An 18,405-nucleotide genomic window follows, 5' to 3' on the forward strand; every position below is an offset into this window, starting at 1 on the left:
AGGACACACACATGGGCCTTCACCCACATCCCTGCAAAGTGTGCGCATAGACCATGTCCTTCATGGGCACGCTCCCAGCCAGCCTGCTCCTCTCGCAGGCACCTCTTCATCAGCACCCTGGGGTGGGGCAGTGGGGGAGACCCAGCCCAGGCACTGGGGGCAGGAACAAGAAACAAGGGCAGGACAGAGTGAGCCGGGTGTGGCCCTGGCTGTTTATTCCATGTGTCAGCCCTGGGGGCCCAGCTGGGCCAGGGCAACCCTCTGGGGAGCCTGGCTGACCCTGGCTGGCCTCAGCGGTTTCTTTGGGGTGTGGGTGGACATCAGGGTTAAGGCTGGGGAGGGACAGGAAGTAAAGTGCTTGCAAGGGCCCTGGGGGCTTGGTCCCAGCCACCCTCCCGCTTTGGAGGCTGGCAAGGGGCTGTGCACCCCTGGGCTGTGCAAACGGACTTTCCGGGGCCCACCCAGCTGGGCCTGGGCGAGGGGCACACACAGGCTGGCAGACCCTGCCGACGCCCCCTGCTGGGGAGGCTCCAGCAGGGCCAGGTGGGCCCAGTGGGGGATGTGTCCGGCCAGAGTTGACTGTCCACTGATTGTCTGCTTGTCTGGTCCGAGGCTGTGGCAGTATCGGGGCCGCAGGCCCGCTCCCAGCTCTCCGGGGGCTGCCTGTCCCGCCGGCCCTCACCGGCGGAGCCGCTGCAGCTGCGGGGAGAAGTGGCTCGGGTCAGGACGGGGGACACATTCACCCACTCACTCTCAATGCCCAAGCTGCTCACCTCACTCTCGACCAGGTTCCGTCTATACAGTGCCTCCTTGGCGGCCTCCTAGGGGGTGAAGAAGGAGTCAGTGAGCAGCCCCTGGTGGCCCCGGCCATGCCCCCACGCCCACCTGGCTCACCCTGCTGCCGTCATTGCCCAGACGCCGGGCGGCCTCCGTGTAGAACTGTAGCTGGCGCTCCAGCTGGGCCATGTACTCTGAGGGATGGAGGTGGGGGGGACATCAGGATGGGGCCCGTGGCCTCCACCCCTCTGCCCACACCCATCCCTGAGCTCCTACCCCGCCGCATGCCCGGGCCTCCCTGCTCCAGCTGTGCCCGCTGCCACTGGCTGCGCTGCATGATGTCCTGGTACTGCTGCGCCACCTCAGGGGGCACTGGCCGCCGCGCCTGCCTGAGGGCCAGGATCTGGGGTTGGTGGAGAGGATGCAAAGGGAGCTGTGAGCGACCCGCGGACCCCCCAGTCCTGCCCCACTGAGCCTCACAGGGCGGTACCCACCTTCCGCTCCAGACGCTCTTGGTCGAAGGCCAGCACGCTGAGGCTATGCAGGGGCCGTGCTGATCTATGGGGTTGGCGAGGGGTGAGGGGCTGCAGGGAACTCCCACCCCCAACCCTGTTAACTCAACAAACACAATGGGCCCCGGGGGACAGTGGGAGACAAGCCAGGCTCCCCTCTGTGTTGCTGAATCCACAACCAGACAGGGACAATGGGTATACACTCAGGCTACTGTGATGCCAGGTGTCAGGGAGGGCTTCCTGGAGGAGGTGACGGCCAATCTGGGAATCAAAGGAGTCAGAGCTGGGCAGAGGAGCAAGGAGCAAGTGTGGCCATAGGGGTGCTCAAGGTATTGTAACACAGAGTAGCCAAGAGGCTCGTGAAAACTAAATGTAGCCATGAACCAACCGGAAGAAGTGGGGGGAAAAAGGCTGGATTATTGACAGTGGTCTGATCACAAAAGGTCTTAAAGATCAAGCTGAGGAGTTTAAACTAGATGCTCCAGAAGAGGGGCCAGGAAAGGTTTTGAAGCAGGGGAGAGACATGCTCTAATTTGTGCCTGATGATAAGTTGTCCAGGAGAGGCTGAGATAAGAAGAAGGGCATTCTCTCCAGCACAGCTGGGCCCAGTCACCTACCTGTTCCCTGCCTCCCTTGCAGGAGCAGGTATGGGAGGAGCCTTCCCTTTGGGCCCAGCAACCTGCTTCAGAGGACAGAACCAGTCTTGTAAGTCTCGGCCGCCTTGAACCAAGCCCCTCCGTCCCCCCCAGGGCTGCTGATGGGCAGGGGTCTCACTGTGGACATGGATGCTGGCACGGGGTCGATGACCAGCCACCTCTCTGTCGTGGTCTCCAACTGCTGGGCCGTCAGTGGCTCGCGAATCCGAACCATCACCTCCAGCCGCCCCCCTGTGGGCCTGCGACCATCCAGGACCTGATGGGAGTGAGGGGAGGCTGTTAAAAAGCATGCAGTGGGGCTTCCCTGGCGGCTCAGTGGTAAAGAATCCGCCTGCCAATGCAGGAGACATGGGTTCGATCCCTGGTGCAGGAAGATCCCACATGCTGCTCAGCAACTAAGCCCGTGTGCCACAGCTATAGAGCCTGTGCTCTAAAGCCTGGGAGCTGCAACTACTGAGCCCACACACCTAAACCACTGAAGCCTGTGTGCCCTAGAGCCCGTGCACACAACAAAAGCAGCCACCGCAACGGGAAACCTGCATACCACAACCAGAGAGTGGCCCCCGTGTGCCACAACTAGAGGGAAGCCTGCGCAGCAACGAAGACCCAGCACAGCCAAAATAAATAAGTAAATAAAACTACAAAAAAAAGCAGCAGCAGGAAGTGGCTAGAGGCTCAGGGCTGGGCTCCAGGACAACCAGAGAAATTTCCAAAATACGAGCCCCCGGGTATGGCTGAGACACCAGCTGCTCTTAATGGAGCAGGGTGCAGGGGTACTCAGGGCTGGGCAGTGGGGAAGCCTGGTGTTTCTGGGGAGGGGCTGTGCCGGCAGAGAGGACCCCTGGCAGGCTCAGGGCAGGGAGCCTGAGCGGCACGGCTCCACCCAAGTGCTCAGACCAACGTCCCTCTCTCACCTCAAGGACCTCTCGGACCTCGCAGGCTGTCTCCAGGGCATCCAGTTTCAGCTGGGCTGTGCCCAGGACCCGGTCAGTCTTAAAGAGCCCCCTGTGTGTGAGAGGGGACAGGATGCTTGCTCCTGGGCACCTCCCCCTCCTCCGGAGCCCAGAGAGCACCTGTGGCCCCAGCTCACCCCTTGTGGACCACTTCGAACTTGATGCCTTTGGTCTGGATGGCCCTTCGGAAGCCACGGTGGCTGCGGTTGATGCAGAGCTTGAACTGCTCCTTGAACTCTGCCGGGGGAAGGAGGGAGAGAGGAGGGGCGGGTGGGATCAGGTTATGGTCTCATGGGCTTTCTGTGGGGAGGGGAGGTGGGGGACTGCTTCCTGCCAGGGCTCACCAGGGGAGTCTGTGTTTTTGATCACGCTGGTCTTGTCTTTCTGAGCTTCTTCCTGTGACCAGACAGGAGGTGAAAAAGCTCAGGGGCTGGGGCCTGCCCTTGAACCCCTGCCGGCCCCACACCCCCCAGGCCTGAGGGGGCTGGAGCGCATCCCCCCTCAGCTCCCCATGTACCACGTTGGGATAGGGGAAGTCGAACCGAACAAAGACATCCAGGTCACCAGGAGACAGCCCTGCGGGAAGACAAGGGTCAGAGTTGGGCAGACGGGTGGACCCCACAGCCCTGCCCCTTGCCTGGTGCCCCCTCACCTGGCGGTGTAGGTAAGCTGATGCCCTTCACGATGAACAGGAGCATGTCGTTGCTGCTGAGGTCAGGGAAGATCCTTCCAGGAGGGAGGGTGGGAGACAGGCACCTCAGTGCCACCATCCTGCCCACCTTCTCGGCCCGCCCCCCAGTCTCGTGAGGGTGTCTCAGGTCCCAGGCTTGAGTTTTTTTTTTTTTTTTTCAGGCTTGAGTTTTAGAACCAGACAGACTACAATTCTCTATCGAGGTCTGCCACTGGCTACCTATTTAGTCCTTTCATCAATCTGCACGTATTTATTTGGGACCAGCTCTGCACCAGTCAGTGGCCTCACCTTTGTGGGACCGCTTTCCTTGCATAAGATTTTTGGAACCTTCTAGAAGTTTCTGGAATCTTCTAGAATTCACCAAGCACCCTAGCTGCTGTGGGACCTTCTCTTTCTCTGACAAGGTTTTTTGAGCATCTACTGTATGCCAGCCAGTGTCCTAACTGCTGAAAATACAGAGGTAAATGAGGCAGACCACACCTGTGTTCAGGGAGCCCTGGTTAGCTAAGTGAACAGATGACCCCTGAATATATAAATAAACAAAACAAAAACAACTCTGCAGAGGATTAAAACCCTGGAGAGAGTGGAGTGTGCTTGGGAGGTGCTGCTCTAGACAGAGCCATCAAGGAGCGCTTCTCAGAAGTAACATCATAGGTGACTGAATGTCAAGAAGAGGTGGCTACAGGGGCTTCCCTAACAGTCCAGTGGTTGACTTCGAGTTTCTACTGCAGGGGGCATGGGTTTGATCCCTGGTCACGGAATTAGGATACTGCAGGCCATGCAGTGCAGCCAAAAAAACTTTTAAAAAAGAAAGAGACTGCTACATGGTAATCTGCATAAGAGGGTCTAAGCAGAGGAGACAGCTGGTGCAAAGGTCCTGAGTGGGAACACAGCTGCTGTGTCTGACTGACCAAAAAGAAGTCTGTGTAGCAGGGGGTGAGAGAAGTGGGGTCAGTGGGAGGAGGTGAGAGGATGACAGGGAGCCAGGCTGTGCAGATGTGGGGGAGCCAGGGTAAGCGGTGACGTTAGGTTACCCCAGTGGCCACCCCTAACCTTGTGTACAAGTGGGAAAAATGACCCCAACTCCCTGGAGTGTGAGATGATGTAACAGGAGCAGGACCCACCTCACCACTCCGTGAGCTTGCCCAGGCCTTTGGGATGAGGCCCAGCTCTGCATTCACTAGACTGTCCCCATTTCCAAACGTGTCACTGTCAACACTCGATTGCCATCCTTTACTCATACGGCGTATTTGCCTCAGGACCCTTGCACATGCTCTGCTCCCACCAGACCACCCAAACGTTTCTCCAGAAGCAAGTCCTCTGCTAGCTTCTGAGGAGTGTGAACCCCTCTCTCCAAAGGGTCAGTGGCAGGGTATAGGGGGCCTTACTTGATGACGCTGAAGGTTCTCTGCTCAAAGCGAGCAGTGGGTGTGGGGAGACCCCGGGCAAAGGCCTGCTTCAGAATCTCCATGCTCCGCTTACAGTCCTCCGCCAGCTTCTCAAATCTGCCAGCGAGAGGGCCCTGCTCAGGTCCCTGGTCCCAGGGGCAGGCTGCGGGGTGCAGAAGTCAGTGGGGCATGGGGGCTGGGCTTCTTACTTGCTGGTTTCAGTGATGTTGCCTAGCTGAGTGAACTGGTTAGAGTGGTTCAGGCACATCTGGGGGAGCAGAAGACAGTGAGGGGAGGGTTGCAGCGGGGCCGAGTGACTGGTGATGACCTGAGACAGGGAAGTCCCCTTCACCTCGTGCTGCTGCCTTATGAGCTTGGTGAGTTCGCCGTAGCGTCGGGCAGACTCCTGAGACAGACCTGGGCCGGGACGCTGGACCAGGGCAAAGTCATCCTTGTTGATGGGGGCAGGCGGCACCTGGGGAGGACGAGGCTTGTGAGGGAGGGGCCTGCTGGACAGCCATGAGCAGACCCACCCAGGGCTCTGCAGAAACATCACGCCTCCTTCAAGAGGCTTTCCCTGACTACAGCTTCACCCGCAGGCCCTGTTTTTTCTTCTTTCCCAAGGAGAAAAGTAATCCTCAAAGAGAAGTGGATGGTCTCTTCCACATGGCACAATTTGTTACCCTGATCTCCAATCCCTCTTCCCTAGTAATGGAGTTCTGGCTGGACAGACAGCAGCCCAGCAAGAGACTACATGTCCCAGTCTCCCCTGCAGCTAAGTGTGGCCATATGACTCAGTTCTGGCCAATGGGAGGCAAGTAGAAGTGATGGCAACTCCACATCACTGCCCATAGTCAGGATGCAGATAAGCCATCTGCTTATCTGGTCAAAGGTCAATCCACTTTAACCACGTGGACAAGAATGACCTCCTAGGGTGTCACAGAGTAACAAGATGGAAAGAACCTGGGCCCTGGAGGGCTTTTTTAGAGGTTTCTTTTATAGACCAGAATGCCCTGGGTGTCACATACAGGAAACATAAATGTCTGTCTTATTTTAGCCACTGTCTTGGGCGGGGGAGAGGGGTTTGTTACAGCAGTTTAACCTGGACCCTGATAAATACATTCCAAGTCATGCAACTGCTAAGTGGCAGAAGTCCGAAGGGTGAGGGCCTGGGAAGGTCCAGAAGGCCTAGAGGGGAGTTCACCTTGGTGATGTCCACAGGCAGCCCGTTGCGTGAGGCCTCCAGCATGGGCTCTAGCCCCTTGGCCTGGCGCAGGTGCATCTTGGCGCCCTCCACGTCGTTCTTCTGCTTGGCTCGCAGCGCAGCCTGAAGGAGCTGCTTCTTGCGGCCCTCCAAGAAGGCCAGCTGCTGCTGGGCTGTGGGTACAGGGGCATCTGCAGGTGCCGCCCCACCCACAGCCAGGCAATCGGCTGCCCAGGTGGGGAGGGGCGTACCTACCTCTGGTGGATGTGCCTTTGGGGGCTGCTTTGGCTATGGGGGCAGATCCTGACGGGGGTGCCTTTGAAGGTGGGGCTTTGGGCTGGGCTGTGGGGGCTGCAGGGCTGCTGAGCTGCAGAGGGATGGAGAGCAAGTCAGAGCTTTCCCAGCGCCTGTGACGAGTCTGCTGCCCACAGGGTTGAGGCCTGACAGCGACAACACTGACCATCTCAGTGTCTATTTCCTCAGCACTGAACACAACATATGATCTTGTTCACACTAAACCTTGGCAGCAGCCCCAGGAGGTAGGGACTAGGACTGTGCTCGCGGTACAGAGGAGCCCGAAGTTCAGAAGGCAAGAGGACTTGCCCGTGGCCTCATGGCCAGGAAGCTGCAGGCCCGGGTGTGCAGCCGGTTCTTCCTGGCTCAAGGCCAGGACTACTGGGGCTTTGCTTTGCTGCCATGCCTCTCCCCTGCCTCACCCCGAGGCCCTGGCCCCTCACACCTTCTTAGGCTCCTCGTCCTCTTCATCCTCAGGGCCTTCGTCCTGGCTGGCCAGCTTCATGGCGGTCTCCAGGACCCCCACCAGGCTCTGCTGGGTGGGCTCGGTGGCCTCCAGGCCCTGGATCGGGGGAAAGCCTAGGTGGCCAGTTGGGACCCAGTCAGGAGGGTGAGGCCCACACTATACTGATTGAGACACAGGTTCTTCCCCTGCTAAGGAGCCTCAGGCCTTTGCATCTATGTGGGTTGGCCAAAAAGTCTGTTCTGGTTTTTAAATCCTGAACAAACTTTTTGGCCAACACAATACTTTGAGTTTTCTTGGTTCTTTCTTTTTTTTTTGTGGAGAGGCGGGATGGGCTGCACCGTGAGGCATGTGGGATCTTACTTCCCCAACCAGAGATCGAACCCACGCCCCCTGCAGCGGAAGTGCGGACCCAGGGAACAGGAAGGACTGCCAGGGAAGTCCCTGCCCTGAATCTACTCTGAATGCAAGAAAGGAGGTGCTACTGGTTTTGTGGAGATGTCAGACCATCCTAACCTCCCTCTTTGCTCTCGGCTCCTCTTGCCTGACCCTGGCCGGGCCGTGATCAGACTCCAACAGGCAAGCACCATGTGAGGCGGTGTGCTGGGCATAAGAGGTGGCCCTGGGCCTGGAGGGACTCCTGGGGGACCAACGTGCAGAGCTGTACTTGCTCTCATGGTGGACACACAGGCAGCTCTGAGATCCCAGAAGACACCTCCAACCCACCGGCGGGGGTGATGGGAAGCTGGGGAGCTATCCGTAAAACTGAGAGCTGATGACTAGGAAGGAGTGAGTCAAAGAAGAAATGACCAGGGCCTTCCCTGGTGATTCAGTGGTAAAGAATCCGTCTGCCAAAGCAAGAGACGGGTTTGATCCCTGATCCGGGAAGATCCCACATGCTGTGAAGAAACTAAGCCCCAATGCCACAATATCTGAGCCCGAGTTCTAGAGCTCAAGCTGCAACTACTGAAGCCTGCATGCCTTAGAGCCTGTGCTCTGCAACAGGAGAAGCGACCGCAGTGAGGCCTGTGTGCCACAACTGGAGAGTAGGCCCTGCTCGCTGCAACTGGAGAAAAGCCTATGCAACAATAAAGACCCAGCACAGCCAAAAATAAATACATAATGTTTTAAAATAAATAAATGACCAGACAGTGGTGGGCTGGTCAACAGACTCTTCAGATAAAACCTCCTAATTTTTAGTGTTCGCCAATTTCTGTGGTGTAAACATTCCCATGGTAAATTATTTTAGGGTACCCGTTATCTAAGAAGCGTGCAGAATTTCTGAAGGTGCAAACTGTCAGCTACCTGGGACTGGACAGCTGGAGGGAACAGCACCTGCAAAGGCTCAGAGGTTGGTGGGGTGGAGCTGGGGGCAGGGCCTACCTGGAGGCACGGGCAGCTCCGCCACGTCCACCGCTCGGCCAGCCTTGTGGGCTCGAATGGCGTCTTGGTATTGCTGCAAGGAACACAGGTGTCAGGGCTTCCTGGACAAAGTCTCTAGGGGTGGCCACCCGCCTACTTGGGTCTCCACGCACCTTGACGATGCGCTCATGCATGCGAGCCTTCCGCTGGTCCCCCTTGGTCTTGGCTTGAGCCGCAGCCACGTGGTACCGCTCCATTCGCTGCTCTAGTGCCTCCAGGAGGGTCTTCGGGGGTGGAGGAGTCTCTGGGCCAGACCAGAGGGTAGAGTTAAGGGTCCTGGTGAGAGGAGACTGTCTCGCTCTGGCCGGCCCACCCCACAGGGTCCCAGGAGCGTACCTGGAGTGGAGGGCACCACAGCAGGAGCTGGAGACTGCACAGGCGGTGATGATGGGCCCTGGGGCAGCTGGTCTAGGGGTAGAGAGGTCCAGTCCAGTGGGGGGCTTACTTGTGGCCGCCCTTCCCCCGACCAGGCTAGTCTGGCCTGACGCTGGGGTCCCTGGGGACCCCCTGACCGAAGGGGCAGCAGCATCAGCAAGAACGTCCTGGAGACCTCCAGCAGTCCTGGAGGATGGGCAGGGTGGGGTCCTCACCAGGTGGAGGGGGCAGGCGCGACAGGTCCACAGGCTCCCCCCGGCTCAGGGCCTCCAAGACAGCATCAAAGCTCTGGGAGAAGGAAGATCAGGGGAGGAGGCTGCAGCTGGGAGCTAGGACCCCACGGGGAGCCTCCACGACCTGCCACATGGCAGACGACTCCTCACTCTGTCCCTTCCTTTGCAGCATCTTTTTAAATTTTTTATTTTTGGCTGTTCTGTGACCAGGGACTGAACCTGCTCCCCTTGCAGTGGAAGCGCAGACTGACCTGGTGGTCAGTCTCTGGACCACCAGGGAAGTCCCTCTGTGGTATCTTGCTCAAGCCTCCTCCAGACATTTATGCCCATTTCACAGAGAGCGTAAACTGAGGCTTCAGGAGGTGCAGCAAACTATATTCACGGAGTGACTGGGATTCAAATCTGGGTCTGTCTGACTCCAGAGCCCCTGTTCTTTGCTATCACACAATGTCAGAGGCATCCTGTCCTCTACCTCCAACCCTGACCCCTCTGGACGCACCTTGGCCACACGGAAGTGTTTGGCGGCAGTGGCGGTGTCTCCCTGCTGCTTGGCGTGGAGGGCAGCCAGCTTGTACTCGCGCTGGCGGCTCTGCAACTGGGCCAGGGGGCCAGGGCTGCAAGGACCTGAGAGAGGGAACGGCACACAAGCTATTTCTACTTAATTCTCACAACAAAGGCCCACCTTAGAGACTTGAGAATTGAGGCTCAGAGAGGGGATGCTGTTTCCCCGAATCACATAGCCTGAAGAAGACATAGTGAGGACTCAACCCTATGACTGTCAGTCTCTACAGCCTATGCTATTTTGTCCCCAAGAAAATTCTGGAAAACTTTCTGTACTCTTACACGTTAAGTTGACATCTAAAACTTTTCATTTTGAATTGAGAAAGTGGCAATGGCTGTTGTTCCTAGTGTCTTCAAATACTGACATTTGATAAAGAAAATCACACTAAATCAATGGGCATGCTCTTTTAAATCAAATGTATCCTAACTACCATGGTGATTTGAAACTCACCAATATTTCCCTTTTCATTTTTTCAGATTGTGGCAAAATACACACAATATAAAATTTACCATCTTAGCCCTTTATAAGTATACAGTTCAGTGGCATTAAGGACATTCACATTGTTTTACATCCATCACCACCATCCAACTCCAGCACTCTTTTCATCTTTCCCAACTGAAACTCTGTCCTCATTAAACACTAACTCCCCATCCCCCTCCCCCAGTCCCTGACACCCACTGGTCTACTTTTTTGTCTCTGGGAATTTGACTCCCCAGGGGACCCCATAAGTGAAATCATACAGTATTTGTCCCTTTGTGACTGACTTATTTCACGCAGCATAATGTCTTCAAGGTTCATCTGTGCTGTAGCGTGTGTCAGAATTTCCCTCCCTTTTCAGGGTGAATAATATTCCATTATATGGACAGAGCACATTTGTTTATCCATTTACAGGCATACCTCTTAGACAGTGTAAGTTTGGTTCCAGATCACCTCAATAAAGCAATTTTGTAATAAAGTGAGTCACTCAGGTTTTTTTGGTGTCTCAGTACATATACACTATACTGCAGTCTATGAAGTATGCAATAGCATTATGACTAAAAAAGCAATGTACATACTTTAATATAAGAAAATTTTATTGTTCCACAGGGTAACTAAGCCCATGCACTGCAACTACTGCGCCTGAACACCCTAGAGCCCATGTTCTGCAATGAGTCGCCACTCCAAGGACAAACCTGCTCACCGCAACTAGAGAAAGCCCATGTGCGGCAACGAAGGCCCAGCGCAGCCAAAGATAAATAACTCATTAAATTAAAAAAAATTTATTGTTAAAAAATGCTAACTACCACCTGAGCCTGCAGCAAACTGTAGCAGTAACACCGAAAATCACTGATCACAGATCCCCATAACAAATATAATAATAATGAAAAACCTTGAAATACTTCGAGAATTGCCAAAATGTGACAGAGAGACACAAAGTGAGCAAACGTTGTTGGAAAAATGGCGCCAACAGACTTGCTCAAAGTACAGTTATCACAAACTGAAAAAAAAAAATCGCAATAATCTGTGAATTGCAATAAAGCAAAGCTGAAGAAAACCAGGTGTGCTTTATCTCTCAATACAAACTGGACACGTGGAATCTTCAGGGATGGACCAGGGATCAAACATGTGTCCTCTTCATCAGCAAACGGATTTCCAACCACAGGACCGGGAAGTCCTACTTTTTAAATATATGCCAGGGTTCACATTGAGCAATTGAGAACTTAAGATCTTTCCTTATTTACATACACATTTCTGGCAGAATTGTATCCTAACATGATGCATTTGGGTACTCGAGAGTCTCTTTTTAACACCTTATTGTACATTTAAATGTACCTTTCTGCAGTGTATCAGCAAAGTTGGGAAACAGGATTAAACAGCTTTTTAAACACTATATTAGATACAGCTTCAAATAATATGCCTAATATGTTCTTAGGAGAAGTATTCTTAAATTGAAATCAATAAGTACAATTTTTGGTATAAAAAATAAAATACAATAGATACACCACCCACCACCCAGATATACATCCTAGAAACACCTGGAAAACAGTACCAAGTACCTGTTGTACTTTTTCAGACCGATAACTGGACTCACTGCTTTGTTTTGGTGGACTTGCCTGAGAAGGTGTCCAATTTGAAGCAAAACAACTTGACATTTTTTTTAATTGAGGTATAATTAATTTACAATGTTGTGTTAATTTCAGGTGTATAGAAACCTGATTCATTTATTTATATATATAAATAAATGTTCTTTCTCAGATTCTTTTCCATTATAGGTTATTACTTTGTAATAACCTTTAATGTATATATCTACTGTATAGCATAAGTTCCCTGGGCTATACAGTAGATCCTTGGTTTTTTTGGAACTATTTAATATATAGTAAGGTGTATCTGTTAATCCCAAGCTCCTAATTTATCTCCCCCTGCCCAATATCTTGACATATCTCAATGTGGACCATTTTTAAAGTCTTTATTGAATTTGTCACAATATTGCTTGTTTTACGTCTTAGTTTTCTGGTTCCGAGGCATGTGGGAGCTTAGCTCCCCGAGCTGAGATTGAACCTGCACCCGCTGCATTGGAAGGCAAAGTCTTAACCACTGGACCGCCAGGGAAGTCCTGTAACACCCTGACATTTCATTGGCTTTATCTCCTGCCATTGCAAGTCCCTCTCAGTGTTAAAAATTTTTTTATTTTGGGGCAGAATTACTGTTGGAATTATTTTTTTGCACAAAATTGAGCCAATCTTAACTACATCGAGCTTTTTTGATAGATAATTTTGATATACTAAGAGTAAAACTGTATTGGCAAGGCAGCGTTTGTTGACAAGGTGGGGGCCGGGTCCACCCCCTAGCACTTAGCTCCTGTTTCCTTGTTCATTCTTTCCCTACTTTCCTTTTTTGTTTTTAACGTGCAAAGAAACCTGCTTCACATCAGTCAAACAGATGGGAAGAGACAGAGTCTTACAGATGTCACGTGATTCTCAGGGTCCCTGCGCAGCTATATACAAAAAAATCCCATTATGAAAAACTGTTGGTGATTTCAGCTGAGAATCTCAGGTCATGATTTCCAATGGTCGTCCTTGAGCTTTACTAAAAACAAAAGCTCAGAAACCAGCTTGGCTGAAGCACTCAGCGACTAGGTGTTCACTTTCTGAACCTCAGGCCAGCATTTGGAGTATCTCCTTTGTATACGTGCTGCCGAAGCGAGCACTGGAGTATCTCCTTTGGTTTGCCCCATTTTCTTTTCTTAAGGTGGGGGAAGGGGAGGTTAGGGGAAAGAAAACTTCTTTGGAGGTGTGTTCTCCAGCAAGTGAGTTTCAGGGACAATGGACAAGCTGAGGCCTTGGGAAGAATTCACTTAGTACTCTATGGGTGGGGGCCTTCCCTGGTCGTCCGGTGGTTAAGAATCTGCCTGCCAGTGCAGGAGACATGGGGCCGATCCCTGGTCTTGGGAAGATCCCACATGCCATGGAGCAACTACGCCTGTGAGCCACAACTATGGAGCTTGTGTTCTAGAGTCCTCGAGGTGCAACTACTGAGCCTGTGCACTCAGAGCCCATGCTCTGCAACAAAAGAAGCCACCACAATAAAAGGTCTGTGCACCACAATGAAGAGTAACCCTCGTTGCAACTAGAGAAAGCCTGAAGCAGCAATGAAGACCCAACGCAGCCATAAATAAATAAAATAAAAATAAACAAATCTTAAAAAAAAGAAAAAAACTCTAAGGGGAATTCCCTGGTGGTCCAGTGGTTAGGACTTTGCACTTTCACTGCTGGGACCTGCGTTCAGTGTCTGGTCGGGAAACTAAGATCCTGCAAGCCACATGGCACACCCAAACCAAAACCAAATCAAAAAACCATAATGTTGTTCAGTTCTAAAAAGGAATGGAGTTCTGACACATGCTGCAACGTTTTGTTAACTGAAGGAAGCCAGACACAGGAGAACAAATAGTGGATGATTCTATTTACATGAAATATCTATAAGAGGCAAATCCAGAGACAGAAAGTAGAACAGAGGTTCCTAGGGACTGGGCCAGGGAGAATGGGGAGTTAGTACTGCATAGGGGAGATGAAAAAGTTTTGGAAATTGATAGAGGTGGTGGTTGCACAATATCATGAAAGTGATAAATATCACTCAATTGCATGCTGAAAAATAGTTAAATGGCAAATGTTTTGTTAAATATATTTTATAGCTACCACAACAGAAAACTCTCTTGTGAGCCTGTGTTCCCCTTGGAAAGTAGGATCTTGGGAGGGAAAGGTGTTAAAAATATCTAAAAATCAGTGCATAAAAAAAAAATAAAATAAAAATCAGTGCAGGCCCTGTACCCCCCCACCAAAGGGCCAGTCACTGAATGAATAACCCCCTCATCAGCCCACATCAGCCAGCCCTGCCTGTGGCCTACCTGGGGGCGGCTGGGGTTTAGCGGAGACCAGGGACGATGATGGAGCAGCGGAAGGAGGACTCTCCATGATGACCCGGGGATCTGGGGCCAGCGGGTTCAGAGGGGCCGGTGGGATGGGTGCAGGTGTGTGGCTGGGGGTAGCCACTGGACCCTTCCCCACAGCCACAGGTGGCGGGATGTCCCCTTCGTCAATGGCTTTGCCTTTCCGGACCGAGGCCAGCAGGTTTTCAAGTGTCTGGGAGAAGGTGTGAACGTGGGTTTGGCAGGAGCCTGGAGCTGGGTGCAGGGGGCAGTGGTGAGGACCTGGTTACCCTCTTGTCTGCCCACTCACCTTAAGCCCCCGGTCGTAGCGCCGCATCTTGGCACTGTCTCCGGCTTGCCTAGCGCTTTCGATCGCGGTCTGGTAGAGGGCCAGCCTCTCTTGCAAGGTGGCCTCCAGCCCTGGGCTGGGCGTTGTGGCCTTTGGCTGCGGGAGGGGCCAGGTGCACGGTCTGGGTGGTGACCCCTCTCTCGGGTCCACCCTGACAGCCTCCTGGGTTGAGTACCTACTGTATACCAGGTGTGTTGCCCCTTGTAACCCCGAAGGGGCAGAAATCATTGCCCGTCTCCCAGGGTGGAGGACTGGGGATGAGAGGCACCCCGCCACCTGCGCGAGGCCCCGTGGTTGAGAGGGGAGGAGGAAGGCCTTGAACTCCGGGCTGCACGGACCAGCGGCGTCAAGGGCATACCTGGGCCACAGGAGGGCGGGGCTCTGAAGCCTCCTCTTCCTCCCCAAGAACCTCGTTCAGCTCCGCCTGCAGGGACACACGGCCGGGGGCCAGTCGTGAGGGCCTGCTGGGCGGACAACAACGGGGGAGGTCTCCTCCGCCCCGGGCGCTCACCAGCAGGTCATCATCAGCCTCCACGTCCTCCTCGTCTGTTCCCTCCTCTTCATCCTCATCCGGGTCTCTCATGCATAAGCTGGCCATCTTCTCAATGGCTTCCATGGGTAGGGGACCTGGAGGCAATGGGAGGCCCCAGTTGAACCAGGATCCTTCAAGAGTCCCCGGCCTCCTGTCCCATTCACCCATGGCCATGAAAATTAGGGGAGCAGGCAATGGGCAGTGTCTTCCTCTCCTGGCTCTTCCATGGCACCCCACTGTCCTTGGGCCAGCAGGCATGATCCTAGTCCCTGTTGATCCCCCTGGCCTCATCTCTCCCTTGACAAGCCTGAGTTGGAACCCCAGATCTGCAACTTTCTCACTGTGGGACCCCTGGGCGAGTCGCTTCACCTCCCTAGGCCTTAGTCGTCCCATCTGTTAGATGGGGACAATAACAGTCTCTCCCTCACCATAGACTGCAGGGCCTAAAGGTAAATGCAGCTCTCAGAACAGCACCCTATCAGCATTTTGTTGTTCATGTAACTCTTGTTATTCACGGCACCCATGTTCTATAAAGTTGGAATTAGTGAATAGTGAACCAACTGGCCCTGAAGGAAATACAGCATTAAGTTCTCATGAGCCTCTGGGCACAACATTGTTGTCAAACAGGCAATATATATCCTTGTTTTATGTGCGTTTCTACTTAAAGACACCTTCGTTAATATATATTGTTGATTCGCTAACATGGAACTTGAGGCCAACAGTACTATAACTAATGCCTGAATGAAACTTATCTACAGTTCAGTTCAGTCGCTCAGTTGTGTCCGACTCTTTGCGACCCCATGAATCGCAGCACGCCAGGCCTCCCTGTCCATCACCAACTCCCAGAGGCCACCAAAACCCATGTCCATCGAGTTGGTGATGCCATCCAGCCATCTCATCTACAAGGTACATCCTAGTCTTCTCACACTAAGGAACAGGAAACAGCACTCTGGCACTGCGCTTGGGGACCACATGGATCCGCAAAACCAACAAAAAGCACAAACATGAGAAAAGCGCTGACATTCCACAGACCAAGAAAAGGACACTATTTATGCACTGAGACAAGAAGGCAGAGTGTCGCCTCGGCAGGGAACAGGCACACTGGGTGACTCAAACTTTTGGCAGCTCCATGCATGTCTGTGAATGACTGCAGCAGTGCGACAAGCAACTGATTTGGAGGTTACAAATAAATTTAAACCAATAGATGAATTCACAAATTCGGAATCCGTAGCTAACAAGGATCAACTGCATTAGCTATAAAGTGTAAAGATTCCGTGTGCCCGAGTTCCAGCCCCCCTTGACCACTGCAGAGTCCCCTGCCCCCATCACCTCTTCCAGGGCCTGTGCACAAATTGTGACTCACCTCCTCCCCCACTCTTCACCTGGCCCTCCCCACTGCAGGTGCCTCCTCCTGGAATCCCAGTCCAGCTCACAGGTCTCCCCCAATCCCAGCCCTGATCACAGAACCATGGGTTGGAGGACATGCCACATCCATTATTGGTCATTATTCCCATTTTACAGACAGGGAAACTGAGCCCCATATAGTTGCTGAAACTCAGCAAGTCACACAGCCAGTTAGTTGCAGAAGTGGGACTTGAATCCTCATTTTGGGGCCAGAGCCGATCGCTTAACTCTTCCCCAGACTGAGGTTGCCAGGCGGACAAGGACCTTCTCTGTCTTCATACTCTCCTCGCCTCAGTGCCCAGCTCCAAAGAGGAGCTCAGAAAATGTCCAGGGGTGTACTGAGAGTCTCACCTTTGCCTTTAAGCTTCTCCAAGGCTTGGGGCTGGCCTCCCACCAAGGCCAAGAACTCAGCCTCCAGTTCCTCATCGTTAACTCCATCTTCAGGGATCATCAGGCCATCTGGGGAGAGGTCAACTAGCAGGCCCAGCTGTGGGAACAATGGGGGTTCAGTCATACCATGGGATGCACCCCAGCTAGCTAGAGGCAGCTATGATGGACCTGGAGCCCGCTAGGGAGGAACCCAGGGCTCCTGGGGAAAGCCAGTCAGCTGGAACAGGCCCCAGACACAACAGGTGTCTCACGATGGGCCAAGTCACTCCTCTGGCACAGGTCAACATGGGGCAAAGGGCAGGTAGAGAGATCCAACTGCCTGCTCTCAGCCCACACCTGTGATGTATTGCTAGCCAAGTTCAGTGGTGAAATAAGGCCCTACACCCTTCCCCAAAGCAAAGTCACTCTGCACAACTGGGTTTTTCCATTCCAGCATCTTCAGCAGAGGGAGCTATGCAGGAAGGCTGGAGGTGTCAAGAGTAAAAGGAAGCACAGACAGTGCTGAAGTTGGAAGTGAGGTCTTGGCTGTGTGACACACCTGTCTTCCCATCCTATCCTTGCTAATGACCAACCATGATGTGACAATATTAGGCTGAGTACACAAATTACGCCCCCTTTCTTTGGGTCAAAAATGGCCAAGTATCGGCAATCATACATGGCTCCATCTAACAGTAACGATGATGACACCATTTATTGAGAGCTATGTTCTAGCACTTTCTGTAAACTATCTCAATGAATTTTCACAACTATCCTGTGAAATGCACTCTTAAGGCCTCCATTGTACAGATGAGAAAACTGAGGCTTAGAGGTGTGAAGCCAAGTATCCAATATGCAGAAGCCCAGAGGGAACTTCAGGTCAGCCAGACTAATGCCTGGGCACTAAGTTTTGGCCTGAGCTCCTTCCATCAAAGCTGAGAAAAATCAAACTCTCCCAATGCCTAGGAAAAAGGTAATGAGAGAGGGAGAAGGGGCCCAATCACAATTCTGTGGGCTCATGGCAGGCAGTCTGGATTTGCCCTTAGCTCTGGCCAAGCAGTTGATCCCTATGACCTTGGACAGGTGTCTTCGCCTCTCTGGGCCTCAGTGTCCTCATCAGTACAATGGGGATAAAAAAGTATGACCTGGCCAAGCTGATGCGAGGGTTCCACGAATGCTCAGTCCAGGAAAGCCATAACTGTTTTTCTTATCCCAGGTTCGAGGCCTTCCCCTCCCCGACTGGCGCTGCTACTGCAACAGGTGGCCCTGAGCCCTGGGCGGGGCGCCAGGAGCTGGGAAGCCCGGGCCAACAGGCCTTACTGTGGGGGTCGAACCTAACCTAGGGGGCGGGGACGCGGGATCACCTGGGACTGGAGCGCAGGTTCCCTTGGGGGGTGGGGCCCTCCCTTGAACGTATGACAAGGGTGGGATGGGATACCTCGGCGGGGCCATGGGATACAGACTCACCTGGCGGGCGGTGGCGGCGCCTCGGCCCGGGGGTCCCGGGGGTCCCTTCCTCTTGTGCATCTTCCTGGCTGGCTACTCGGACCACTGGACCCCTGGCCTGGCCTTGCCCTGCCTCCTCCCCCGGGGCCTATGGCCGCGCACGCACCCTTCCTGAGTCCCACGCCCCTTGTCGGCGCCCCGAGACCGCCGACCCCACGCCCTCGGCCCCCAGGTGGCTGCCCCACTTCCGCCTCGGCCCTCGGGCGCCGCGGCACCGGAGCGCAGCCACTGGACTTGCCGGGCCCACAACACAAACTACAATTCCCGGCAGGCAGTGCGCGATTGCGCAGGCGCGTTTCCGGTGATGGGCGGTGTC

General features: G+C 53.6%; 1 protein-coding gene across 2 annotated transcripts; it reads right to left on the bottom strand.

The window, feature by feature from the left end:
- Positions 1-184: 184 nt before the first annotated feature.
- CC2D1A (coiled-coil and C2 domain containing 1A) lies at positions 185-18,347 on the bottom strand. 2 transcript variants are annotated; one of them, XM_020916626.2, is made up of 29 exons: positions 18,051-18,347; positions 16,569-16,704; positions 14,793-14,908; positions 14,640-14,705; positions 14,243-14,377; positions 13,912-14,146; positions 9,468-9,592; positions 8,951-9,023; positions 8,697-8,768; positions 8,474-8,604; positions 8,322-8,394; positions 6,921-7,054; positions 6,437-6,548; positions 6,182-6,354; positions 5,330-5,452; positions 5,187-5,245; positions 4,978-5,094; positions 3,551-3,624; positions 3,416-3,474; positions 3,243-3,294; positions 3,036-3,135; positions 2,860-2,950; positions 2,064-2,201; positions 1,907-1,968; positions 1,272-1,335; positions 1,054-1,180; positions 895-971; positions 774-821; positions 185-699 (listed from the first exon to the last, which is right to left on the bottom strand). In XM_020916626.2, exons 1-29 carry the CDS (start codon positions 18,108-18,110, stop codon positions 679-681), a joined length of 2,853 nt encoding a protein of 950 aa, XP_020772285.2. In that variant the 5' UTR covers positions 18,111-18,347; the 3' UTR covers positions 185-678. The 2 variants fall into 2 exon arrangements, with proteins under 2 accessions (XP_020772285.2, XP_020772284.2); XM_020916625.2 differs by having other exon boundaries at positions 1,907-1,971; positions 18,051-18,346.
- Between the last annotated feature and the right edge of the window lie 58 nt (positions 18,348-18,405).

Source organism: Odocoileus virginianus, chromosome 3 (genome assembly GCF_023699985.2).
Source record: "Odocoileus virginianus isolate 20LAN1187 ecotype Illinois chromosome 3, Ovbor_1.2, whole genome shotgun sequence".
In the NCBI taxonomy this organism is placed as follows: domain Eukaryota; kingdom Metazoa; phylum Chordata; class Mammalia; order Artiodactyla; family Cervidae; genus Odocoileus; species Odocoileus virginianus.